We start from the raw sequence: 27,203 nt of genomic DNA, 5'->3' as shown, positions 1-27,203 counted from the left end.
AGTATGAGGGAGGAGGGAGGGTGCAGGAGTGTAGAGTATTCAGATGTGTCCTCTACACAGGCAGGAGTGAAGGAGGGAGGGAAGGTGTCCAGCCTTCATCCTGGAACAACAGCCCAGGGGGCGGAGTCTCGTGAGCGTCTAGGCCCCGCCCTCTGGCTGCGCTGCAGACTGGTCCTGCTCCAGAGCTTGCTGGCACACACCCCTGGAGCCTCCATCTACACAGGTCTGGAGGGGTGTGTGCAGGGGTGTGTGTGTGCAGGGGTGTGTGTGTGGAGGGGTGTGTGTCTGCACTCTTGTTTAACTACCCTTGTAGTTAGTGAAACATGAAAAACTTGTGTTGTGTGGTGTGTGTGTGTGTGTGTGTGTGTGTGTGTGTGTGTGTGAGAGCAGGTGTGGACAGCAGTGTGGAGGCAGCCCGACTGTTGAAGGAGGGTGTTCAGGAGGCGGAGTCCTGGGGAGACCCACACACACACGCTCTGCTTCTCCTGCAGGGGGCGACACTGAGCACACACTCTGGAGACAGCATCACTCTGCTGCAGGTCTCACACACACACACTCACACACCCACACACACATACACCCACTCACACACATGCACACACTCAAACACACACACAATAACATGTTGTGTGTGTGTGTGTGTGCGTGTAGAAGGCGGTGAGTGTGTTGTCAGGGCAGCCCAGCCTGTGTCCAGGCTCAGTGCTGCTTGTGTCCAGGGCTGCTATTCTGCTGTGGGACCTGGGAGCAGAGGGCCACCTCAGTCTGGCCAGGCACACCCAGAGCCTGCTGCTCACACAGGTAAACACTCACACACACTCACACTCACACACACACACAGCTCCACTCTCCCAGCTGAGGGGTCTGTGTGTTGCCTCTCCCAGCTGAGGGTGTTTGGGGAGAGCGTGTCGCTGGGGGAGGGAGGCAGAGTTCTCCTGTCCCCAGGTCCCTCCAACATCTACCTTCCCCTTCTGCCCCTGCTTACTGCCATCACCACGCGCCTGGGTACGTCACACACACACACACACACTGACAGATGAAGTAACTGTCACTAGTGTCAGCATGTAGTTTGTGTAGACTACTGTAATCCTCTTTACTGCTCCCCAGGTCTCAACCTGGCAGCCCAGGCACTGACCATGGTGCCCTCAGCCCCCTTCAGCCAGCCCCCGGGCCCCCCCAGCCAGCCCCCGGGCCCCCCCAGCCAGCCCCCGGGCCCCCCCAGCCAGCCCCCGGGCCCCCCAGCCAGCCCCCGGGCCCCCCCAGCCAGCCCCCGGGCCCCTCCGGCCCCCTGCAGCTGAGCCAGCAGGCTCAGGAGGTGCTCCAGTCGTCCCTGCAGCTGTCCAGGTCCTGCTGCTCCAGGGACCTGCTGCTGGAGACACACATCCTGCACTGTCTGGGTGGTGGAGGGGGTGGAGGAGGTGGAGGAGGTGGAGGAGGTGGAGGAGGTGGGGGAGGTGGAGGAGGTGGGGGAGGTGGGGGAGGTGGAGGAGGTGGGGGAGGTGGAGGAGGTGGAGGGGGTGGAGGAGGTGGAGGAGGTGGAGGAGGTGGGAGGTGGAGGAGGTGGGGGAGGTGGAGGAGGTGGGGGAGGAGGAGGTGGGACGTGGAGGAGGTGGGGGAGGTGGAGGAGGTGGGGGAGGTGGAGGAGGTGGGGGAGGAGGAGGTGGGAGGTGGAGGAGGTGGGGGAGGTGGAGGAGGAGGTGGAGGAGGTGGAGGAGGTGGAGGAGGTGGGGAGGTGGAGGAGGTGGAGGAGGTGGGGGAGGTGGAGGAGGTGGGGGGAGGAGGTGGTGGGAGGTGGAGGAGGTGGGGAGGTGGATGAGGTGGGGGAGGTGGAGGAGGTGGGGGAGGAGGAGGTGGGGAGGTGGAGGAGGTGGGAGGAGGTGGGGGAGGAGGAGGTGGGAGGTGGAGGAGGTGGAGGAGGTGGAGGAGGAGGTGGAGGAGGTGGAGGAGGTGGGGGAGGTGGAGGAGGTGGGGGAGGTGGAGGAGGTGGGGGAGGAGGAGGTGGAGGAGGTGGGGGGTGGGAGGAGGTGGGGGAGGTGGAGGAGGTGGGGGAGGTGGAGGAGGTGGAGGAGGTGGGGGAGGTGGAGGAGGGGTGCTCTACCCTCGGACCATCTAACTGTGTGTGCGTGTGTGTGTGTATCCTGTGTGCGTGTGTATCCTGTGTGTGTGTGTGTGTGAGAAGGCTTGGTGCAGAGGTACCAGATGCTGCTGGGTGACGTCCCAGCCCAGCGTGTGTTAGAGACCTTCCTGGAGTGTCTCCAGCTCTCCCTGCAACACTGCCACTCTCTGCTGTAAGGACCGGCTGGGAGGGAGGCATGGTGCATATACTGGATACATATATATCCCTGTGTTGTCTGTGTGTGTGTGTTTCTTACATGTGTGTGTGTGTGTGTGCAGGCTGGTGCGTAAGTGTTACCAGGAGATGGCGCTGGTGTACCTCCACCTACACCACAGTAGCTCCGCCTCCAGCACCCCCAGGACTCTGGCAAACAGAAGGTAGTTCTTTCTCCTCCCCTCCTCTCCTTCCCTTTCCTCTGCTCTCCTGTCCTCCTCTCCCCTCCTCCCTCTCCTCTCGTCTCCTGTCTCCTGTAACTCCTCCTGTCCTCCTCTCCTCTTGTCTCTTGTCTCCTGTAACTCCTCCTGTCCTCCCTCTCCCCTCCTCCCTCTCCTCTCCTCTTGTCTCTTGTCTCCTGTAACTCCTCTTGTCCTCCTCTCCCCTCCTCCCTCTCCTCTCCTCTCCTCTTGTCTCCTGTCTCCTGTAACTCCTCCTGTCCTGCTCCAGGTGTTGAGGAGCTCCAGTATGAACAGAGGTGTGTCAGCATCAGGGTACATGCTGCTGTACTGGGTCTGTGTCCGGGCTGCTGTACAGGTGTGGAGGAAGCACACATGTACATATACACACAACAATATACACATGATGTACAGTGTATGTATCCATGGGGATTGTTTGTTGTGCAGGTGTGGAGGGCCATGCTGTGTGGACCTCCGAACTCCACATCCAGCCTCCTGCCTCTCACCTCCCTCCACCCTGCCTCGCTTCGCCCTCAACGACCTGCTCAACCCCTGTGGTACCCTGCACTCCTCTCCCTCCTCCTCTCCCTCCTCCTCTCCTCCTCCTCTCCCTCCTCCTCTCCGCCTCCTCTCCCTCCTCCTCTCCCTCCTCCTCTCCTCCTCCTCTCCCTCCTCCTCTCCCTCCTCCTCTCCTCCTCCTCTCCCTCCTCCTCTCCTTCCTCCTCTCCCTCCTCCTCTCCCTCCTCCTCTCCCTCCTCCTCTCCCTCCTCCTCTCCTCCTCCTCTCCCTCCTCCTCTCCTCCTCCTCTCCTCCTCCTCTCCCTCCTCCTCTCCTCCTCCTCTCCCTCCTCCTCTCCTTCCTCCTCTCCCTCCTCTCCCTCCTCCTCTCCCTCCTCCTCTCCCTCCTCCTCTCCTCCTCCTCTCCCTCCTCCTCTCCTTCCTCCTCTCCCTCCTCTCCCTCCTCCTCTCCCTCCTCCTCTCCCTCCTCCTCTCCTCCTCCTCTCCTTCCTCCTCTCCCTCCTCTCCCTCCTCCTCTCCTCCTCCTCTCCCTCCTCCTCTCCTCCTCCTCTCCTCCTCCTCTCCTCCTCCTCTCCTCCTCCTCTCCCTCCTCCTCTCCCTCCTCCTCTCCTCCTCCTCTCCCTCCTCCTCTCCTCCTCCTCTCTCCCTCCTCCTCTCCTTCCTCCTCTCCCTCCTCCTCTCCCTCCTCCTCTCCTCATCCTCTCCCTCCTCCTCTCCTCCTCCTCTCCCTCCTCCTCTCCTCCTCCTCTCCTCCTCCTCTCCTCCTCCTCTCCCTCCTCCTCTCCCTCCTCCTCTCCTCCTCCTCTCCCTCCTCCTCTCCCTCCTCCTCTCCTCCTCCTCTCTCTCCTCCTCCTCTCCCTCCTCCTCTCCTTCCTCCTCTCCCTCCTCCTCTCCCTCCTCCTCTCCTCATCCTCTCCCTCCTCCTCTCCTCCTCCTCTCCCTCCTCCTCTCCTCCTCCTCTCCTCCTCCTCTCCCTCCTCCTCTCCTCCTCCTCTCCCTCCTCCTCTCCTTCCTCCTCTCCCTCCTCTCCCTCCTCCTCTCCCTCCTCCTCTCCCTCCTCCTCTCCTCCTCCTCTCCCTCCTCCTCTCCTTCCTCCTCTCCCTCCTCTCCCTCCTCCTCTCCCTCCTCCTCTCCCTCCTCCTCTCCTCCTCCTCTCCTTCCTCCTCTCCCTCCTCTCCCTCCTCCTCTCCTCCTCCTCTCCCTCCTCCTCTCCTCCTCCTCTCCTCCTCCTCTCCTCCTCCTCTCCCTCCTCCTCTCCTCTCCCTCCTCCTCTCCTCCTCCTCTCCCTCCTCCTCTCCCTCCTCCTCTCCCTCCTCCTCTCCTTCCTCCTCTCATCTTGTCCCTCCTCTCCCTCCCTCCCAGGTGGGGTGGACCAGCAGGGGGCCAGGACCAGCAGGGGGTCTCCAGAGTCCAGGATGAGCATCAGGAAGTGTTCCCTTCTCACCTGGCTGCAGCTGTCCAGATACTACACTCACCTGTCCCGACTCTGCTCTACCATGCACCCAGGTGACACTCTCTCTCTCTCTCTCACACACACACACACACACACACACACACACACACACACTGCTGCACTTGATTTTGATGCATGTTCATGTATGCATGTGTATGTATACGTGTGTGTCTGTGTGTGTGTGTGTGTGTGTGTGTGTGTGTATGAGGTGTGTGTGTGTGTGTGTGTCTCAGTCTGTCCGCAGAGTGTTGAGGGGCTGCTGTGTGTATCAGGAGGGGGAGACCTCCAGCGGAGGTTGTTCCAGCTGCATGTCTTCTTCTGCTCTCACATGCCAGCTACAGGAAGACCTGCAGCCCCCCCAGACCCCCCCCAGACCTGCTGCAGCTGCCCCAGACCCTGCAGGTACACACACACACACCTCACACACTTATACAGTAACTCTATTTACCAATTACCAAATTGCCAATGGGGTTAGTATGTGTGTTTTGGGTAAATTGCCAAAGGGGTTAGTGTGTCTGTAGTGTATTAATGTATTAATATGATGTGAGTTCCAGTAACCATAACCCTTTTTACACTATTATTACACTGCTATTACACTATTATTACACTGCTATTACACTATTATTACACTACTATTACACTACTATTACACTGCTATTACACTATTATTACACTGCTATTACACTATTATTACACTGCTATTACACTGCTATTACACTGTTATTACACTGTTACAACACTTTTATTATGTTAATACACTGATTACACTGTTGCAGAGATTGGAAGTAACAAAGTACTAATACTTATGTAGCGATGTCGACCTGATCATCTGTGGCATATATGAGGGAGATACGAAATAGTCTGTGTAACTGTTGCCAGAGTGGTTTTAAACATGAGTATCTGTATTTCACTTGAGTGAAGGATGTGTGTACTATACCATCTCTTCACAGTTGTTACTGTGATTACACTGTGATTATGTTGTTATTACACTGTGATTACACTGTATTACACAGTAATACACTTTTTACAAACAATTTCACATTGTTAATACACTGTGCAGTTACCAGCGTGACACTAAAACAGGTAGTACTTTTTAATTAAGTACATGTCAGAGCCCACACTTCTTTACTTTAACTTGAGTGAAAAAGTGTAGTCAGCACAACTTTTACCAGTTTTTTTAAACATGAGTATCTGTACTTCTACTTGGGTGAAGGATGAGTAGCCATGTTTGTATGTGTGTGTGTGTGTAGATCAGTCCCGTGTTGTGTGGGACGCTCAGAGAGAAGTTCCCAGAATGCTTTGCTGACAAGCCTCAGCTGTGCATGCAGTGGTACCAGCCCCCCCCCTGGTCTCCCCTGACAACCAGGACATGGTAGGACACACATATACACACGCATAAACACACACGCACCTCCACACACGCATGCACATGTCCACGCCCACGCTGTGCTGTCCCCAGGTGCTGCTGCTGTTTGCTGTGAGCAGCTCTGGTGTCTCCTGCCGCTCTGCTCCTCCTCTACACTGTGGCCAGCAGCTGCTCAGCATGGACAGGTACACACACCATGTACACACACACCATGTACACACACACACACACCATGTATACACACACCATGTACACACACACCATGTACACACACACCATGTACACACACACACACACCATGTATACACACACCATGTACACACACACACACACCATGTACACACACACCATGTACACACACACACACACCATGTATACACACACCATGTACACACACACACACACCATGTATACACACACCATGTACACACACACCATGTACACACACACCATGTACACACACACACACACCATGTACACACACACCATGTACACACACACACACACCATGTACACACACACCATGTACACACACACCATGTACACACACACACACACCATGTATACACACACCATGTACACACACACACACACCATGTATACACACACCATGTACACACACACCATGTATACACACACCATGTACACACACACACACACCATGTATACACACACCATGTACACACACACACACACCATGTATACACACACCATGTACACACACACACACACCATGTATACACACACCATGTACACACACACACACACCATGTATACACACACCATGTACACACACACACACACCATGTATACACACACCATGTACACACACACACACACCATGTATACACACACCATGTACACACACACACACACCATGTATACACACACCATGTACACACACCCACACACCATGTATACACACACCATGTACACACACACACACACCATGTATACACACACCATGTACACACACACCATGTACACACACACCATGTATACACACACACACACCATGTATACACACACCATGTACACACACACACACACCATGTATACACACACCATGTACACACACACACACACCATGTATACACACACCATGTACACACACACACACACCATGTATACACACACCATGTACACACACACACACACCATGTATACACACACCATGTACACACACACCATGTACACACACACCATGTACACACACACACACACCATGTATACACACACCATGTACACACACACACACACCATGTATACACACACCATGTACACACACACCATGTACACACACACCATGTATACACACACACACACCATGTATACACACACCATGTACACACACACACACACCATGTACACACACACCATGTATACACACACACACACCATGTATACACACACCATGTACACACACACACACACCATGTACACACACACCATGTATACACACACACACACCATGTATACACACACCATGTACACACACACACACACCATGTACACACACCATGTACATCATACCTGCAAACTTGACGCTTTTCTGCGAAAATCTCTGTTTTGAATGGGAAAATGTCATCCACATGAATCGGGTAGATACAAAGAGTTTTTATTTGTGGGGGGGGGGGGGGTACAATTTCCCATAAACGGGAGATAAACCTACTGCGGTCGTCTTCACAATAAAACATCTTTGGTGATACATCACGCGAGTCATTTGGCCAATCACAATCAAGATAACGGCTGCAGCTTTCCCGCTGGTGAATTCAACTTTTCACGCTACCACTACCAGGCAGAGGCCGTTTATGGAGAATGTTGTTGTTTACATGTTTAACGTTATAATGGAAAGCAAGCTTGTCGGCTTGTCAGCTAACATAAGATCAGCAAATTGTGTTGTTAACCTAGTTCAATGTAAATCTGTATAAAATGTGTCACCTTTTTCAGCCCTTCTGAGTTTGCAGGTATGGTACATGCACACACTGCCTCTGAAAGCACACCTTGATCCTTTGACATGCTGTTGTTTGATTGGCTGATCCATGCTGTCTGTTGTGTCAGGGTGAGGGTGGCACACGCTCAGCTGTGTGCAGCGTGTGTGGGTGTCAGCCTGGCTCCTCCCCCTCCAGCAGCACCCAGCCCCGCCCCCAGCCCCGCCCCCAGCCACGCCCCCAGCCCCGCCTCCAGGCAGCTGAGACACCCCGGACCCTCCGACACACACGTACTGGTACACACACACTACACACACACACGTACTGGTACACACACACTACACACACACACGTACTGGTACACACACACTACATACACACACGTACTGGTACACACACACTACACACACACACGTACTGGTACACACACACTACACACACACACGTACTGGTACACACACACTACACACACACACGTACTGGTACACACACACTACATACACACACGTACTGGTACACACACACTACACACACACACGTACTGGTACACACACACTACACACACACACGTACTGGTACACACACACTACACACACACACGTACTGGTACACACACACTACACACACACACGTACTGGTACACACACACTACACACACACACGTACTGGTACACACACACTACACACACACACGTACTGGTACACACACACTACATACACACACGTACTGGTACACACACACTACACACACACATACTTCTACACAAACATTTCCAGACAAATTGACATACGTCTGGTACCTTATCATGGGAGTGTGTTTGTGTTTCAGATTCTGCAAGAGAAGGTGAGGAGCTGCTGTTCTGCCATCACACACCTCCTGAAGCCTGGCTTACAGTCGACCACACTCCCTCAGGTACACACACACACCTCCTGAAGCCTGGCTTACAGTCGACCACACTCCCTCAGGTACACACACACACCTCCTGAAGCCTGGCTTACAGTCGACCACACTCCCTCAGGTACACACACACACCTCCTGAAGCCTGGCTTACAGTCGACCACACTCCCTCAGGTACACACACACACCTCCTGAAGCCTGGCTTACAGTCGACCACACTCCCTCAGGTACACACACACACCTCCTGAAGCCTGGCTTACAGTCGACCACACTTCCTCAGGTACACACACACACCTCCTGAAGCCTGGCTTACAGTCGACCACACTCCCTCAGGTACACACACACACCTCCTGAAGCCTGGCTTACAGTCGACCACACTCCCTCAGGTACACACACACACCTCCTGAAGCCTGGCTTACAGTCGACCACACTCCCTCAGGTACACACACACACCTCCTGAAGCCTGGCTTACAGTCGACCACACTCCCTCAGGTACACACACACACCTCCTGAAGCCTGGCTTACAGTCGACCACACTCCCTCAGGTACACACACACACTCTTCATCGTGTCTGTGTGTTCCAGGTGGAGGTGAGCGGTCAGACTCTGATCGATCTGGAACGCTGCTTCAACCCTGGGGGCGGGGCCATACTTGAGGAAAAGTCTCTGATTGGCTGGCTAGACTCTCTGCTCAGCTGATTGGTTAAGGGTCATGTCCATCTAGACATCTCACAAGAGAAACAACAATAAACATTAAAGACATAAATCTTCCTTTTATTCGTTGTTGTCCTTCTTTACGAGCGTAGTGTTTCAGGGATCAAGACTACATCCAACATGTCTGACAGCTTAAAACAGCGGTCTCCTCCTCCCCAGCTCTCTCCAGACCCTCACACACACAAACTCACGCGCACACACACACAGGTGCTGGGACAATCACGACAACATGGTTTAAATTAACAGCTTTCATTAATGCATAGTCACAAAGTAAGCTAGTAGACCATATCTCTCTCCTGGCTGAGCAGCCTGTCTGGCCCTGGAGGGACAGGTCCATCAGGGAAAACACCAGGCCATGATCAGGCTAGTACGTCTGCGCTGTGATTGGTCAGTGTGGTCCAGTGTGGGTCATTCCTATTGGCCGTCCCGGTCCTAAGTGGCGTGTCATTGGCCGGGCCAGGAGGCTCTCAGGCCCAGCAGGATGAGGACGTCACCTGGCGCCAAGCGGAACACGCCCAGCTCGTTCAGTGCTGCCACTGGAGACGCCGCCTGTCCATCAACAAGCCCCGCCCCTTCAGGCTCCTCCTCTTCCTGCTGGGCAGCCTGTCGCAGGACATCCCTGAGCAGGAGGGCGGAGCCAACGCCCAGACACAGGATGATGCACGCCTCCTTCACACTGTGGGGGGGGAAGGTAGACAGAGATTAAGGAGAGAAAGTAAGCTCATTTATTATTTGCCTTCCTCCAACACACAGACTGACTGTTTAAAGAAGTTCTCCGGTCTCTTGCAGTAGTGTCCGAACAGAGGGAACAGGTTCCTCGTCATGTCAAACTGCAACTGTGCAGCTCCGCCCTCGTTGAAGTGGTTATAGAGGATGACCTGGGGGCAGGGCATAGTCACTACACACAGGAAGTGGTTATAGAGGATGACTTGGGGGCAGGGCATAGTCACTACACACAGGAAATGTATGTTGCTTTGGATAAAAGTGTCTAAATGCTAAATGAAAATAATGTCACCAATAAACACACAGTATACACTGTTCATATAGATAGCGTCACCAACCACCAATCAGAGTGGGTTGTGGGAAAGGTGGGCAGGCTATGAGTGACTCACGTCCTGGTAGAGAAAGTGGTCGAGCCTCTCGGCCAATCCCTGCCAGGCGCTCTGGAAGAGGGGCGGGCACAGCGCCCCCTGCAGGCTCAGCAGGTGGTCTCTCAGGCAGAGCATCATGGGACAGGCAGAGCTGGAGAGAGACATGGTGGCCTGGTCGCTCTGCGAGGGCAGGGACAGCCACCTGAGGGGACGAGTGCTGATTAATGTGTGTACGTGTGTGTGTGTACCTGTATGTGTGTGTGTACCTGTACGTGTGTGTGTACCTGTATGTGTGTGGGCCAAAGGGGTTAGCTGGTGTGTTTTGGGGAAAATTACCAAAGGGGTTAGTGTGTGTGTTTTGGATTAAATTTCCAAAGGGGTTAGCTGGTGTGTTTTGTATGAAATTACCAAAGGGGTTAGCGTATGTGTTTTGGATGAAATTTCCAAAGGGGTTAGCATGTGTGTTTTGGGGGAAATGACCAAAGGGGTTAGCTGGTGTGTTTTGGATGAAATGACCAAAGGGGTTAGCTGGTGTGTTTTGGGCGAAATTTCCAAAGGAGTTAGCATGTGTGTTTTGGGGGAAATGACCAAAGGGGTTAGCATGTGTGTTTTGGATGAAATGACCAAAGGGGTTAGCATGTGTGTTTTGGGGGAAATGACCAAAGGGGTTAGCTGGTGTGTTTTGGATGAAATGACCAAAGGGGTTAGCTGGTGTGTTTTGGGGGAAATGACCAAAGGGCAGAGATGGGACGTACTGTAGTCACGGCAATTTTCTGGTAACTTTTTACTTTCATTTTTTACACAAATATCAAAGTGAAGGATGTGTGTAATTTTGCCAACTTTGTATGTGTGTGTGTGTACCTCTCCCTGCAGTAAGGCTGGTGTGTGTGTGTGTGTGTGTGTGTGTACCTCTCCCTGCAGTAAGGCTGGTGTGTGTGTGTGTGTGTGTGTGTGTACCTCTCCCTGCAGTAAGGCTGGTGTGTGTGTGTGTGTGTGTGTGTGTGTGTGTACCTCTCCCTGCAGTAAGGCTGGTGTGTGTGTGTGTGTGTGTGTGTGTGTGTGTGTGTGTGTGTGTACCTCTCCCTGCAGTAAGGCTGGTGTGTGTGTGTGTGTGTGTGTGTGTACCTCTCCCTGCAGTAAGGCTGGTGTGTGTGTGTGTGTGTGTGTGTGTGTGTGTGTGTGTGTGTGTGTGTGTGTGTGTGTGTGTGTGTGTGTGTGTACCTCTCCCTGCAGTAAGGCTGGGCGTGTTCCTTGACATCCCTCAGCACAGCCTCCAGCAGGCGGCCCAACATGTCTGCTCTCAGCCTCTCCAGTAGGGCCTCCAGTCCCTCGAACAGGGAGCCCTCCAGGGAGGCCAGCCTACCCAGCTCCAGGGGCCCCAGCGCCCCCCCGGGCCCCCCCAGTGTCCCCTCCTCCCCCAGGGAGACCGCCGCCTGCTGCAGCTGCAGGAAAAACTGGAGGGGGTACATCTTAATGTTGGAGAATGACAAGCATCTCATGGCACATTACTCCTATATATGTGGATGTGACAATAAACTAGTAAATGTACCCCTCTCTCCCCCCAACCCCCCAGCCCCCCTCCTACCAGGTTGTCCCCCCAGCCCCCCTCCTACCAGGTTGTCCCCCCAGCCCCCCTCCTACCAGGTTGTCCCCCCAGCCCCCCTCCTACCAGGTTGTCCCCCCAGCCCCCCTCCTACCAGGTTGTCCCCCCAGCCCCCCTCCTACCAGGTTGTCCCCCCAGTCCGCCAGCACGGTGGAGATGTAGTTGACGGCATTGAGGATGGCTCCGTAGCGCGGGCCCAGAGCCCAGCGGGACTCCTCCTTCATCACCTGGGTCAGACGGATGCGGAAGTCGTCCACCAGCTCCCTCTGCAGAGCCAGGAATCTGAGCTGGGCCTGTTGGCAGGGCAGCGGCCGGTACCGCTCTGGTTGGAGAGACAGAGAATAGAGAATGAGAGAGAGACCAGAGGGAGGTGGAGAGAGAGAGAGAGAGGGAGGGAGGTAGAGAGGTACCAGTGATGACCAGCAGCAGGGTCATGAAGGTCTCAGCACAGTCTGGGGTTAGGGTCATGTCGTCCATGTCACTGATGTCTCTGTACTGGGACGACCACGCCCCATCTGCTGACAGCATGGTGTCCACCTTCTCCACCGCCACTGCACACACACGTGTCATCACACACACACGTCATCGCACACACACAGTTATGTCAGACGGTTTCGCACATATTTACACACAAACATACATATGAATGCGCACACACACAGTTATGTAAGATTCTTAACACACACACACACAGACTCACTCTTCCTCTCCACAGAGAGCCACTTGTTGAGGACGCTGTCCTCCAGCAGCACCCCCAGCACCCCGGGCAGGGCGGGGGGGTACGCCAGCGGCCCCCGCAGCTCCTTCTCAAACTGCAGCATCTCGTCCACCAGGTGGCAGAAGAGCGTGTCGTCGGCCAGCAGGCGCGAGGCGTCCAGCGAGAGCTTCTCCTGCAGCAGGCCCAGCAGACCCCGGCACAGCTCCACCTAGGGGCCGGAGGACGCACTGCATCAGCCCTCAGCCCACTGAGGGTCGAACGTGCCACGCTGTGCCAGGATAAGCTACGCTAAACTATCCTGCGCTACGCTAAACTATCCCGCGCTACGCTAAACTATCCTGCGCTATGCTAAACTATCCTGCGCTACATTAAACTATCCTGCGCTACGCAAAACTATCCTACGCTAAGCTACTATAATACATACTCTGAACATTGATCCACAGTCCTGTCCAGACACACCCAAACCCGCCCCCTGACCTTGGCGTTGACGCGGGCTGCAGCGCGGTCCAGGATGGGCTGGATCTTCTCCTCCAGGAAGGTGGAGCTGTTCCCCACCCACGTCAACACCTGCGTCAGGTACCACTCCGGCTGCCAGGGACACAGACAATACGGTATGAACAGGAGGATGTGTGCGTGTGCATGAGTGTGTGTGTGTGTGTGTACATGTGTGTATACATGTGTGTGTGTTTTCTCACCTTGCTCAGACAGTTGGTCTGGCGGTTTCCTGTGAAGTGGTACCTGAACCTCTTCATGAGAGGAACCAGCATGATCTGGATGGGCAGGGAGAGAGGTGGGGCTTCTTGGGAGAGGGGCGGGGCTTGAGAGGGGAGGAGGGGGGTTTGAGAGGAGGGGGGCTGGGCTGCCTGAGAGAGGGGTTGGGCTGGTGGGGGGGAGAGGGGAGGGGCCGAGCCAGGGCGAGTAGGCGGAGTCTTCTCTGTGGTGAGGTCATCACTGAGGGACGGGTTAAAGGAACACACCAGGGGGTTGTCTCAGACTGATGATGTCATGGGCGAGTACAGGAAGATATGACACATTTATCAGAGATGTGTGTGCATCAGTGTGTATGAGTGTGTGTGTGTCTATCAGTGTGAGTGTGTATGAGTGTGTGCATCAGTGTGAGTGTTTGTCAGTGTGTATGAGTGTGTGTGTGTCAGTGTGGGTGTGTCAGTGTGTGTGTGTCAGTGTGTGTGTGTGTGTGTGTGTAGGATACGAGGTCTGCAGGGCCAGCAGCTGGGACACCAGCAGCTCCAGCTGGCTGCTGATCTCCGGGGCGTTGGCAGGGGGCGCTAGAGTCTGGCTGGGAGGGGACAGCAGCGGCCATTGCAGCTGAGTCAGAACCTCCTCAAAGTCACTGCACGCCACAGAAGAAGAGGACAGGTCAGACTAGCAGACTTACTTAACAAACTGTCTGTCTAATCTTTCCACAAGTCTTATCACCAAAGTGCATGAGAGAAGCTGAGAGACACTTCAGCAGGATCATGTCTCTGTGCTCCCTCATCACAGGGTCTACATCTACTCTTCTACTACACCAACCCACCCTTTACTCCATCCTTCTCTCCATCTCCCCCCCCCCCTCCCCCCACCTGGTGAGCCTGTCCTTCAGGATCTTGTGCCAGAAGCGCAGGGTGTCTCTGGTGAAAGCCTGCAGGTGGAAGCAGCCGGACGCCTGAAGCTGCAGGTCCAGGCTGGCCAGCCGGCCCACTGCCCCCACCGCCTCCCACGTGCTGCTGGTCATCACACACTGCTGGATGCTGTCGCTAGGGGGGGGGGGGACAGAGAGAGGGAGAGGTGGAGAGAGAGAGACAGGGAGAGGGAGAGGTGAAGAGAGAGACAGAGAGATGGATGTGTTAGTCATAGCCAGCTATAAGCATTATAGTTACAGGTTCACCCAGTAATGTCAAGCCCAGCCGGTATGAGTAGTAGTCTAGGCTGTTGTCTAGTACAGGGGTACAAGACAGCTGCCTGGATAACCAGCCTCTATCCGCCCTCCTACCTGAGCTCGTCAATGCGGCGAAGGACCTGCAGGTACCGCATGTATCTCTCCACTGTGTCCATCCGGCCCAGGGCCTGGCTCAGGCTGTCAGCTAACGGCTGCGCGAGCTGCAGCTGCTGCTGGAGCGTGTTGGACAGGCTCCGCTCACGCTGGAGCACAGCGTCCAGGGAAACGCGCGCCTCCTCGGCGGCGGACAGCGCAGTGGAGACTCGTAACGGGACCGAGCTGGACACCGTCAGCACCTGGACACGAGACATACTTTCAGGAAGAACGCTCGTACTTTAGGACTAAAAGGGCCAGTAACCTTAGCTAGTGGAGGCTAGCTAGCTAATCGTTTATCTTTCAGGCTTCCCGGTGTGGCGGTTACATTAATCCAGAAACACAGAGAGGATGTTTGAAGTTAGTCAAACAGAGATGTATCTTCAGTAACCACCTACCAGTGACCCTATGAGTCACTCATACCTGTTCCTCCAACAGCTTGTTTTCGGCTGTCAGTTTCTCCAAAACACCTTTTACTTTCTTCAGTGATTTTAGATCCCCGCCGATTTCTTTCTCCATGAAGTCAATAACGTAGTCCGGTAGTTCTCCGTCCCCCAAACCCGATTTTGAATCTTCATCGTTGGTTGAAACAGGGCTTGACTGGTCATCACTGGCACCGTTTGATAATTCTTCCCCGGGCGCCGCCATGTTTCTTCTCTCGGCCTCTCCACGTCAACACTGTCAACACGCGCACCTTCTACAGGGTTTATGGTGGGTCGCCCTCTAGCGGCAATGATATCCATTACAGAAGCAAAGTGCCGAAAGAACGCTGTACAGAACCTATCTGTACACGTAAGTCACCGTTTTCGTCGAGTATTTTTCAAGTTCAAGTCTTTTATTGTCAGATGCACAGAACAACACAGGGTCAGACTTGGCACTGAAATTCTTGGGACAAGACAACGCAAAGCAACCTGGCATAACATAACATATAAGTATTCCGTTTAACATAGATTACATCTATGTTATAAGCTAAAATATAATAAACCTCCTAAATATACAAAATAATATACAATATACAGTACAGTATACTAAACCTCTAATACACATTATAACCTATACTAACCTTATAAACCTATACTAACCTAGAGACAATGGGGTACAATTAGTGCAGTATTGCTGATAGTGCAACCAGTAACTGAAAGTGTCAGTGTGTAAAGTGACCAGTGAGAAATGTATCAATGTCCATATCAGTGTCCATTCAGAAGCCTGCTGGCCCTTGGATAGAAACTATTGTCCAGTCTGCTAGTGTGAGACCGAATGCTTCGGTAGCGCCTGCCAGAAGGCAACGGGATAAAGAGACTGAAGGATGGGTGGGAACAGTCTCTTAGAATCCTGCCAGCTTTCCTGAGGCATCATGTGTGGTAGGTGTCCTGTAGGGCTGGGAGCTTCCTGCCAATGATGAACTCAGCAGAACGGACCACACTACATAGGGCCTTGGGATCCCTGTCTGTGCAGCTCCCATACCACACTGTGATGCAGCCAGCCTTTGGGGGGCCTGTGTTGGTGATCAGTGTGGATGAGGTGCGGTTGCCGATTCTCACCACCTGCAGCCTTCCCGTCAGGAAGTTGAAGATCCACTTGCATAGGGAGGTGCTTAGTCCCAGGTCCACAAGCTTGGAGATGAGTCTGGAGGGGATGATGGTATTGAATGCTGAGCTGTAGTCAATGAACAGCATCCTCACATACGCAGGGCCGGTCCTTCCTACAGGCGACATAGGCAGCCGCCTAGGGCGGCATGAAGAGGGGGGAGGCATTTTCCCAAGTGCATCCATTACCTAACCCTCCCACACTACCAGCAGAGGGCGCCAACCGCGCCACGTCATATGTCCATGTTGGGTGGGCGGCACCCCAAGGGGGGGGGGGGGTGCTCTTGATGAATCTTGCCTAAGGCGCCAAATGTGCTAGGACTGGTACTGTATTCCCTTTGTCTGGGAGAGCAGTGTGTGCATTGTCAAAGCGATGGCATCGTCTGTAGACCTGTTGGACCGGTATGCAAACTGCAGGCCCTGAGGGCCCTACCTGATATGCCATCTGGGCCAGGTGCTGTGCAAGGGTTGATCTTTTTTAAGCAGTTTCTCACCTCAGCTACAGTTAGTGTAGGCACACCAATGGCTAGGCCTTCAGGTAGCTCCACTGCAGGGGGGCACTGTCTCTCTCAAAGCGAGCGTAGAGGGTATTCAGCTCGTCTGGCAATAGGACAGAGGACTGGGTCTCACTGTAGCCTCTCCCTTTGTAGTCTGTAATGTTATCAATGCAGTGTTGAGTGTATCTGGAAACAGTGTCCGTGTATTGGTTTATGTCCCCATCTGCTGCCTCTCTAAACATCAGCCAGTCAGTGGTGTCAAAACAGTCCTGGAGGGTCGCCACGCTCTCTTCACTCCATAGGTGGACTGACCTTGTAACTGGTCTGATCTGTTTGACCTGTTTTTCTAAGTAATTCCACTTAATAAAGAGAGAGATGAGTCTTTATCTCTCCCTCTCAAAATCAGTTCCCATCCTTTCTCCTTTTTTGTCAGTTATACTGGTTCCTCCCCCACCCCCCCTAGCGACAGCATCCAGTTCGACTGGTTCGACAAAACCATGTATAATTCTAAGTAAATATACTTAGTTAATAGACATTCTTTGACTATTATTGTGAAATTATTGTTGTGAAAAAAAACTGTCAGCCTATGACATTCGACCACAGCGCTCACGTGGGAGCGAGAAGGCGTGCCGTGTGCCAGAACAGATGCTAGCCGGGCGGTACGGGGACCGGGAGCCTACAGCGGTGTTTAACAGGTAAGCACATGAGCAGAGAAACGCACAACTTAGCTTACTTGCGTTTTATTTTTTTTGAGGGTAAGTTAAATGTAACGCGTGGATTTTCTGTCCTAGGTTTAGTCTGTTTTCAAACGTAGCCACCTTGTTTGGTCGTTCAGCTCATGTTAGCTGACGAGCTAACCTGCCACTGTACATAGTTACAGCAAGACACCGCAGATCAAGTTACTCCATGACGGTTCTCTTGGTTAGAATCCTTGCTGCTAGACACGTTGTTTCTGGATGTTTGATAGCTAGGCATAACTGTTACTTGAATTACTATGGTGAAATGAAGGGACCGAGTTGTCCCGCTAGCGAAGTCTCTTGCGTGGCTACAGTCGCAGTTTGCCCTTTCACTAGCCTCTATAGCTGATTCCGTTACTGACAGCAGCGATGTGTTTGCCCCCAGGGTCGCCTACTGAACACTAAATACGTCATGGTTCGAGCGGGTGGTAAGTTTAGCATTTTGTCTCAAATCAGTGGCGCCGACATGTTACCCCATGCTGCTAGAATGTTTCCGTGTCCGGTCATGCATGGACGGACGGTTAGCTGGGCTTATATCGGTGTGTCTGTGTTATTCTACTGTATTATTTGTCTTAACACATCCATACTCCTTTGTCACCTGTCACTACAATTCTTGAAACTCGTATTTCCTTATTTCGTTTCCTTGTGTGTATGTATGTAGTTAACTTCCTCATGCTGTTTCCTGTTTAGACTAACACATCCATACTCATTTGTCACCTGCCGCCAATACATTACTTGTTAATCTATCTTTAAAAATGACTTGATAGACCTTTCTATTTTATGTCTGTCTTCCGGATTATGTGCATCCTGTTTTTGTCAGGCATCTTGAAGCTGGTCGCCGTGGTTTCAGTGTTCATCCTGGCTGTATTTCTGGCCTTTGAGCTGCTAGAAATCAACATGGACTTCAATTTGGGGAACATGTTCGGTGAGTGTGCAGGGCAGTCCGTGATGCAGGTCCGGCTCATCCTCTTACAGGACAGAACTTCAAATAACGGGTCAGAAACCAGAGTTTGCACCTGAGTGTTAGTCTAGCCTTAAGTGTTCAACACTACGCCTTTAACCACACTGAAGACTAGGCCTGACTAAATTGTGAGTTTGTGGGTTGAATTGAGCTAATTTAACCATATTAGGTGAATAGCAGGATCATTCATTGGGAGGATCAGCTGACGTGTGTCTGATGTGTGTGTGTGTTCCTCCCCTCAGCCAGATCCATGTCAGCGGAGGAACAGTGTAAGTACAGATCTCTTCTCACAGTGTAAGTACAGATCTCTTCTCACAGTGTAAGTACAGATCTCTTCTCACAGTGTAAGTACAGATCTCTTCTCACAGTGTAAGTACAGATCTCTTCTCACAGTGTAAGTACAGATCTCTTCTCACAGTGTAAGTACAGATCTCTTCTCACAGTGTAAGTACAGATCTCTTCTCACAGTGTAAGTACAGATCTCTTCTCACAGTGTAAGTACAGATCTCTTCTCACAGTGTAAGTACAGATCTCTTCTCACAGTGTAAGTACAGATCTCTTCTCACAGTGTAAGTACAGATCTCTTCTCACAGTGTAAGTACAGATCTCTTCTCATGCAAATCAATGGACTCGCCAAGCTGCTCTACGCTGTTTCCCAGCAGTCTAATCTCAATCCTAGATGGGTCTAAATTTCTACGTAAATAATCTTACTCCAGTGTCAACTCACATTCTTATAAACAATGTATGATAGATAAGTAAAACATAGTAATCCTCCCACGTCTGTACAATGTGACTCCTCCTGTGGGCAGTCCTGGTTGGTGTCTGACCGTGTCCATGTTTCCTGTGTGATGACCCTCCTGGGTGCTCAGGGGGGGCTGGTCTAACCCTAACCCTGACCCTGGGTGCTCAGGGGGGGCTGGTCTAACCCTAACCCTAGTTAGGGTTAGACCAGTGTGTTTATCAAACACTACCTAGTGTGTTTGATAAAGTTGTAAAAGGAGCAGGGTTCTAGTGTAAAGGTGTGTGTGTGTGTGTCCTACACAGCAACCCAGAGGCCGGCCAGGTTTAAGTGTGGTGTGTCTAAGCAGTGTCCCTCCAACCACTTCTCCTTCAAGATGGCCAGCGGAGCAGCCAGCGTGGTGGGACCCAAGATCTGCCTGGAGGACAACATGTACCCAGCCCTGACATCACACCTCACACTTACCCAGCCCTGAAATCACACCTCACACTGCAAACATACACACCTCTCTCCCACACCTCCATTTCCTTGAACAGTGCCATATCTGGCTATTTATTGACATCCTCATGATGAGGTGTGTGTGTAGGAGTGTGTGTAACAGCAGAATCTAGTCCTTCTAAAGGCCAGTCTTATTACCTACAGAACATGATCTCATCTGCTCAGTGAGTTAAGAGCACATGCACATGCAGCTCCTCCACACAGCCTGCATCGTCCATGAACATACAACACTGCTGCTGCACTCAGTACTGCAACACCTCAGAGCCTTTGTCTAGCTGACTGACTGGATCCTCTAGATGGACTGACTGACTGGTTCCTAGGTCCTGTGTGTGACTGGCTGGTTCCTAGGTCCTGTGTGTGACTGGCTGGTTCCTAGGTCCTGTGTGACTGGCTGGTTCCTAGGTCCTGTGTGTGACTCGCTGGTTCCTAGGTCCTGTGTGACTGGCTGGTTCCTAGGTCCTGTGTGACTGGCTGGTTCCTAGGTCCTGTGTGTGACTGGCTGGTTCCTAGGTCCTGTGTGACTGGCTGGTTCCTAGGTCCTGTGTGTGACTGGCTGGTTCCTAGGTCCTGTGTGTGACTGGCTGGTTCCTAGGTCCTGTGTGTGACTGGCTGGTTCCTAGGTCCTGTGTGACTGGCTGGTTCCTAGGTCCTGTGTGTGACTGGCTGGTTCCTAGGTCCTGTGTGACTGTCTGCTTCTTGTGTTCCTCAGCCTGATGAGTGGAGTGAAGAACAATGTGGGACGAGGGATGAACATCGCTCTGGTGAACGGTACTAACCCCCTCAGAACAAGTCATTAAGCTCTCACACACACACTTACACACTTACACACACACTCACTTACACACACACTCACTCACCTGGCAGAGAGGCTCTCACTCAGCCACAGCCCACCTGTCAGTAAATTACATGGTTATTAATCACATGGTTATTAATCACATGGTTATGAGTGGTTGTTAGTCAGGTGAGTACGAGTTGATGTCTCTGGTCTCTAACCCTGCTGCTCTACAGGGAAGAGTGGACAGCTGCTCAAGACGGAGTTCTTTGACCTGTGGGCCGGAGGTGAGACCTATGTTGCTGTTCTCGTATGGTAGAGGTGTCACGGTTATCTGTGTCCCCCTGTAGAGGTGTCACGGTTATCTGTGTCCCCCTGTAGAGGTGTCACGGTTATCTGTGTCCCCCTGTAGAGGTGTCACGGTTATCTGTCCCCCTGTAGAGGTGTCACGGTTATCTGTGTCCCCCTGTAGAGGTGTCACGGTTATCTGTGTCCCCCTGTAGAGGTGTCACGGTTATCTGTGTCCCCCTGTAGAGGTGTCACGGTTATCTGTGTCCCCCTGTAGAGGTGTCACGGTTATCTGTGTCCCCCTGTAGAGGTGTCACGGTTATCTGTGTCCCCCTGTAGAGGTGTCACGGTTATCTGTCCCCCTGTAGAGGTGTCACGGTTATCTGTCCCCCTGTAGAGGTGTCACGGTTATCTGTGTCCCCCTGTAGAGGTGTCACGGTTATCTGTCCCCCTGTAGAGGTGTCACGGTTATCTGTCCCCCTGTAGAGGTGTCACGGTTATCTGTGTCCCCCTGTAGAGGTGGCTCCTGTCATTAAGCTCCTGAAGGAGATCGAGTTGGGAACCATCGTCTTCATGGCCACGTTTGATGATTCAGCCACAAAGTAAGAGTTGCTTTCTCCCTTCCACACCTGCTCAGCAGCATGACACTGACACATGACCCCCCCTCACCTGAGATCCCCCTCACCTGAGATCCCCCTCACCTGAGACCCCTCACCTGAGACCCCCTCACCTGAGACCCCCTCACCTGAGACCCCCCTCACCTGAGACCCCCTCACCTGAGACCCCCTCACCTGAGACCCCCTCACCTGAGACCCCCTCACCTGAGACCCCCTCACCTGAGATCCCCCTCACCTGAGACCCCCTCATCTGAGATCCCCCTCACCTGAGACCCCTCACCTGAGACCCCCTCACCTGAGACCCCCCTCACCTGAGACCCCCTCACCTGAGACCCCCTCACCTGAGATCCCCCTCACCTGAGATCTTCCTCACCTGAGACCCCCTCACCTGAGACCCCCCTCACCTGAGATCCCCCTCACCTGAGACCCCCTCACCTGAGATCCCCCTCACCTGAGATCCCCCTCACCTGAGATCCCCCTCACCTGAGATCCCCCTCACCTGAGACCCCCTCACCTGAGATCCCCCTCACCTGAGACCCCCTCACCTGAGATCCCCCTCACCTGAGACCCCCTCACCTGAGATCCCCCTCACCTGAGACCCCCTCACCTGAGACCCCCTCACCTGAGATCCCCCTCACCTGAGATCCCCCTCACCTGAGATCCCCCTCACCTGAGACCCCCTCACCTGAGATCCCCCTCACCTGAGACCCCCTCACCTGAGATCCCCCTCACCTGAGATCCCCCTCACCTGAGACCCCCTCACCTGAGATCCCCCTCACCTGAGACCCCCTCACCTGAGACCCCCCTCACCTGAGACCCCACAGTGGTTAGCGGATTTGACTGCAGATGAAGAGGCACACCCTCTGTATGTCTGGATAAAAGTGTCTGCTAAAAGAACAGATATTTATCCTTAAATGTGGCGTGATGTGACCCTGACCAGGTTGAATGATGAGGCAAAGGCCCTGATCTCAGAGCTGGGCAGTACAAGCATCAACATCCTGGGCTTCAGAGACAACTGGATCTTCGTGGGAGGGAAGGGCATCAAGACCAAGAGCCCCTTCGAGCAGGTAACTGACCCACCAGTGTTGAGGAAGCGTCCCTCCAGCTGGAGAGCCAAGCCCAGCTCACCTGGCACACCTGGACTCCTGATCCTATTTGTCTGCATCCTGCTCACTGTGTATCTAGTAACAGACACACTGTGGAGGAGAGATTGGGTATCCTGGCTGTCCACCTGGCCTGTTGGAACAGACAAATAGGTTATCAGATCAGGTAGACAGACAGTAACCCTGTATGTGTGTGTGTGTGTGTGTTTGTATGTGTGTGTGTGTGTCTCCAGTACATCAAGAACAGCGCGGAGAGCAACAAGTACGAGGGCTGGCCGGAGGTTCTGGAGATGGAGGGCTGCATACCCCAAAGACAGGACTAACCTCAGGACTAACCTCCTTTAACCCCCCATCCCCCCGCTCTGTCACTACACCACCCTGCCTGACGACACTTCCTGGATGCACCTGGAGGACATTCCTGGTCTTCTGAGCATCTACGAGCTCCAGGAGATTAAACATACCCCCCCCCCCAAGCTTCTGATCTTCAGCTCACCGTTCGTTTTGCAGCTCCCCAAACGTGTCATCGGATGTTTCTGTGTTCCTGGATGAAGACAGCCTTCTCGTGTTGGTCTCACAAAATGACCCCAAATCACTGTGAATTTTCTGCGTGGCTTAGAAGAGGGAAACAGATTTAAAATGGTTAATTATTCCACTTTGAAGGTCTATATTTCATTCATTTCATTGATTGTTTGACATAATGAAATCGTAAATTTGAAAGCTGTAGTTGGTGATTTCCTTGTGGCTTAATCATGTATATTGATAGATTATTGTGGGTGTTTTGTTTTTAAAATAATCTGTAAAGGGGATTTGTTTGTTGTTGAAGTGTGTGTGCGTACGTGCGTGCAGAGGAACCCTCGTCTTCCAGCCTCTTTAGACAGAGCTTTGTAGCTCACGGTAACCATGGCAGCCCAACGACCCACAATCCTTTGCACCTGTCAGAGCAGACTGGAAGTGTCCTGGTAGTGTCACCACAGAGACTGAAGCTGCTTCCTGTCGTCAGAGCAACTACTATATATACACCAGCTCATCTGGTTCACCTGGTAGCCCCCCTCCCCCCCCCCCCCCCGCTGGGCCTGATCTAGACCCTGACCCCGTGCTGCAGCTTCATGTTCCCAGTGGTTTCCCAGACGACGGGGACTAACAGAGAACTTCAATATTAAAGCATTCCAGCCCTGGGAGGCTCTGACCTCGTACTCAATGACGGGTCGTTATCTGGACCTTGTCATTATCAAGCCTGTTTACTTAAATGCCTTCCTACCAAGGACCCTATGATGTGTGTGTGTGTGTGTGTGTGTGTGTGTGTGTGTGTGTGTCTGGTTGTCTCAGTGTCCAGTGGGCCCAGGCTGACGGGATGCACCTTCTCTGTTTACTCCTCCACCTGCCCTGCAGACATAGGGTGGGTCTCAAACCTGCTGGGTGACATTCTTGACTGATGACTGTGCTGAGTGAGACAGAAGGGGGCTTGTTCTGGAATGAAACCAGCCCCAACTTGTGCCTTTCCAGAGAGTTGTTTTAAAGTCGGCAACTTTACCTGCTGTAACTGTTTCTACCTGTTGAGCGTTAACCCTTTTCTCTCTTGGTGCCGTTGTGTAATACTATATCAATGTTGAAAATGTAAATTATAATTTTATTATATTATTGGGATTAATAAAGCACATTGTCTGGAAGACAGACATTAGTTTACTGACCTTTTCCCCCTCAGAGGCCGTGAGGGGTGAGGCTGTGAGGGGTGCTTACTTTCTGGAGAAGCCCTGCTACTTCCTCCTTATACCTGCAACAGAAGACAGAGGGCTCCATTACCCTCAAACTGGATTTTATTTCCATGCCGTACCGTCTCCTTCCTGCAGGGGGAAGCGTGTCACGGGGTGTGACTGGGACAGGCACTTACTGTGAGTGAACAAGAGAAATGTTGTGGATTGTTATATTTCTGAGCTTCATGTTTTTGTTGACATGAGCTGTGTGACAGGAACACCACCCACATCTCTCACTCGCACAGCATGCTGGGAAACCTCTCCCTCCTCCCACAGACAATGTATTTCCATTTCCCTCTCTCTCTGCCTCCGCAGAGTCCCCTGTGTGTGTGTGTGTGTGTGTGTGTGTGTGTGTGTGTATGCATAGGCATGTTGCTGCTCTAACATCGAGCAGCTAAACAAATTAACGTGCAAAACTGAGACAAGCATCACAAGACCAGATGAACACAGAGGATTGTGGGTACCAGGAACAGGAACAGGAGATGAGGCATACACACACAGACACACAGGCCTCCACCCCTCATTCATGCTCCTCACAGTAGAGCTTCAGGGCCGAGTGTCGATACTCTTTAGAGGCCACTTCACCTCCACCTCTCCACCTCACATCTCCACCTCCTCACCTCTCCACCTCACCTCTCCACCTCTCCACCTCACCTCTCCACATCACCTCCACCTCTCCACCTCACCTCCACCTCGGCTCCATAAAAAAGAATTGGGGGGGGGAAACACTTTTTGAAAGGTAAAACAAAAATTATATCAGTAAGTCACTCTGGATAAGAGCGTCTGCTAAATGTAAGAGTGTCAGGCCCAGTTTCTGCTTACTGACAGTTGATGCTTACTGACAGTTGATGCTTACTGACAGTTTCTGCTTACTGACAGTTGATGTGGCCATTTGACGGGACGTCACAAGTAGAGGTCATCGATCTCAGAATTGTTTTGTATATTGTAGCGCCACCACTCCCCTCCGGCATCCAATAGGAATGTAGAAGCACCTGGTGATTCTGCTGAGGGGAGGAGCCACAATCACCTTGTGTAAACAAGGTGTGTGTCTGCTCTCTGTGTGGGTTTGTGTGGAGGAGGATTTTCACTATGTGTGTGTGTGTGTGTGTGTGGGTGTATACATACATGTGTAGGTGTATATACTGTATATGTGTGTGTATACATACATGTGTATTATATATATATGTGTGTGTGTGTGTGTGGGTGTATACATACATGTGTAGGTGTATATACTGTATATGTGTGTGTATACATACATGTGTATTATATATATATGTGTGTGTGTTAATAATGATGTAAAACTGACAGGTGAAATACAGCAGGACGTTTTTCTAGTTCTCAGGTGACGGGAGGGAAACCACCCTGGTTCTGTGTGTGTGTTGGTGTATGTGTACATATGTATGTGTGTGTGTGTGTGTGCCGTCGCAGCCCAAACGCTTAATCAGAAGACAACGACAGTGATAGTTCAGGGGTCATATGGCTGAGCGGTTAGGGAATCGGGCTACCAATCAGAAGGTTGCCGGTTCGATTCCCAGCCGTGAAAAATGACGTGTCCTTGGGCAAGGCACTTCAACCTACTTGCCTCGGGGGAATGTCCCTGTACTTACTGTAAGTTGCTCTGGATAAGAGCGTCTGCTAAATGACTAAATGTAAATGTAGTTCCTTCAATGTTAGTTAGGTCTGAGTTTTCTCCATCCTGTATCAAACCCTGTCTGGATGATTCAGCTCGCTCTCTCCTCTCTCCCCTCTTCCAATCCACCTTATCTGAGAGGGGGGGTCAGAGAGAGAGAGAATGCGATAGAGCGAGGGAGAAAGAGAAGAAGAGAGAGTCACTTTACATTGATACATTTCTCACTAGTCACTTTACACAGTGTCACTTTCAGCTCAATATTGCACTATTACACACTAACTGTACCCCACTTCTCTTAGGTTAGTATAGGTCTTGTCTTAGGTTAGTATAGGTATATAAGGTTAGTATAGGTCATTATGTGTATTAGAGGTCTAGTTTATTGTATATTGCATACTATTTTGTATATTAGGATGTTTATTATTATTATTGTATTATTTTATTTTAGCTTATCATAGATGTAATGTATGTTCTTAGTACTTATATGTTATGTTATGCCAGGTTGCTTTGCGTTGTCTTGTCCCAAGAATTTCAGTACCCAGTCGGAGCTTTTGTTGTTCTTTGCACCTGACAATAAAAAAACTTGAACTGAGGTGGAGATCTTTTAACAATAGATGACAAAAACAATAACCCTTCCCCCAAGCCCCACCCCCTCTCCCCAAGCCCCACCCCCTCTCCCCAGCTGACCTCACGCTTTCAGCCATGGTCCACGTCTGGTCGTCGTCTGGGGCAGGGTCCAGCTAGGCCTGGTCTACACAGAAGAATGGAAAGTACCTGGTTATCTCCTGGTTGTAAATACCTCTCTGTTTGCACTGTGTACACTAGATAATGATGAGGCTTTCCATGGACGCTGGAGTAGGTTCTGGATCAAGCAAGCATTGCATCATGCAAGATGCTAACTAGAGCCAAACTAGCCTGCAAGATGCTAACTAGAATGAAATTACCCTTCAACATGCTAACTTGAATTAAGCTACCCAGTTTTGTTTCAGTCCTTAGCCAAGCTCAGATCCTGTTGAGCCAGGCAAAGGCATGTTTTTATAACAAGGCATCAACTGTAGCCTGTCCCTTGGAACTGCACAATCACGTCTGGGCGCCACACTCTCCAGCTCCTTTGATTGGCTGAGCTCCACACCGAGCTCCTTTGATTGGCTGAGCTCCACACCGAGCTCCTTTGATTGGCTGAGCTCCACACCGAGCTC

General features: G+C 52.1%; 3 protein-coding genes across 4 annotated transcripts in view; 2 read left to right on the top strand and 1 right to left on the bottom strand.

Moving 5' to 3' along the window:
- Positions 1–9,423, top strand: part of cfap54 (cilia and flagella associated protein 54) — a 35,634-nt gene extending 26,211 nt beyond the window's left edge. Inside the window, 16 exon segments of the mRNA XM_062483603.1 lie at positions 61–223; positions 391–539; positions 652–798; positions 882–1,002; positions 1,105–1,136; positions 1,292–1,394; positions 2,177–2,285; positions 2,392–2,479; positions 2,777–2,832; positions 2,953–3,062; positions 4,386–4,529; positions 5,793–5,848; positions 5,936–6,027; positions 7,904–8,069; positions 8,603–8,686; positions 9,256–9,423. Of these exon segments, the coding sequence (XP_062339587.1) occupies positions 61–223; positions 391–539; positions 652–798; positions 882–1,002; positions 1,105–1,136; positions 1,292–1,394; positions 2,177–2,285; positions 2,392–2,479; positions 2,777–2,832; positions 2,953–3,062; positions 4,386–4,529; positions 5,793–5,848; positions 5,936–6,027; positions 7,904–8,069; positions 8,603–8,686; positions 9,256–9,369 (1,734 nt within the window). The 3' untranslated portion in view covers positions 9,370–9,423.
- Positions 9,424–9,617: 194 nt separating this feature from the next.
- Positions 9,618–15,538, bottom strand: rint1 (RAD50 interactor 1). Its single transcript, XM_062483532.1, has 13 exons — positions 15,252–15,538; positions 14,790–15,031; positions 14,380–14,553; positions 14,007–14,147; positions 13,492–13,747; positions 13,274–13,384; positions 12,779–13,004; positions 12,489–12,629; positions 12,201–12,400; positions 11,697–11,929; positions 10,497–10,677; positions 10,144–10,262; positions 9,618–10,060 (listed from the first exon to the last, which is right to left on the bottom strand). Exons 1-13 carry the CDS (start codon positions 15,474–15,476, stop codon positions 9,829–9,831), a joined length of 2,481 nt encoding a protein of 826 aa, XP_062339516.1. The 5' UTR covers positions 15,477–15,538; the 3' UTR covers positions 9,618–9,828.
- A 1,964-nt stretch (positions 15,539–17,502) lies between these two features.
- Positions 17,503–24,297, top strand: fam3c (FAM3 metabolism regulating signaling molecule C). 2 transcript variants are annotated; one of them, XM_062483551.1, is made up of 10 exons: positions 17,503–17,606; positions 18,034–18,076; positions 18,469–18,573; positions 18,852–18,878; positions 19,654–19,780; positions 20,556–20,614; positions 20,855–20,905; positions 21,424–21,508; positions 22,464–22,590; positions 22,860–24,297. In XM_062483551.1, exons 2-10 carry the CDS (start codon positions 18,061–18,063, stop codon positions 22,947–22,949), a joined length of 687 nt encoding a protein of 228 aa, XP_062339535.1. In that variant the 5' UTR covers positions 17,503–17,606; positions 18,034–18,060; the 3' UTR covers positions 22,950–24,297. The 2 variants fall into 2 exon arrangements, with proteins under 2 accessions (XP_062339535.1, XP_062339534.1); XM_062483550.1 differs by lacking the exon at positions 17,503–17,606 and adding an exon at positions 17,746–17,832.
- Positions 24,298–27,203: the final 2,906 nt, after the last annotated feature.

Source organism: Osmerus eperlanus, chromosome 17 (genome assembly GCF_963692335.1).
Source record: "Osmerus eperlanus chromosome 17, fOsmEpe2.1, whole genome shotgun sequence".
In the NCBI taxonomy this organism is placed as follows: Eukaryota; Metazoa; Chordata; class Actinopteri; order Osmeriformes; family Osmeridae; genus Osmerus; species Osmerus eperlanus.
The sequence above is the reverse complement of the archived record's forward strand: the minus strand, read 5'-3'. Positions and strand labels throughout refer to the sequence as shown.

Bases quoted from the DNA above. Each gene is read 5' to 3' on its own strand.
- rint1 (XM_062483532.1), bottom strand. From the start codon at position 15,476: ATGGCGGCGCCCGGGGAAGAATTATCAAACGGTGCCAGTGATGACCAG. The intron at 13,385-13,491 runs GTGAGAAAACAC...TGTCCCTGGCAG, and splicing joins AGACCAACTGTCTGAGCAAG to CCGGAGTGGTACCTGACGCA. The intron at 10,061-10,143 runs GTCAGTCTGTGT...CCCCCCCCACAG, and splicing joins CCGGAGAACTTCTTTAAACA to TGTGAAGGAGGCGTGCATCA.
- fam3c (XM_062483550.1), top strand. The intron at 20,906-21,423 runs GTGAGACCTATG...GTCCCCCTGTAG, and splicing joins CTTTGACCTGTGGGCCGGAG to AGGTGGCTCCTGTCATTAAG. The intron at 21,509-22,463 runs GTAAGAGTTGCT...GACCCTGACCAG, and splicing joins TTTGATGATTCAGCCACAAA to GTTGAATGATGAGGCAAAGG.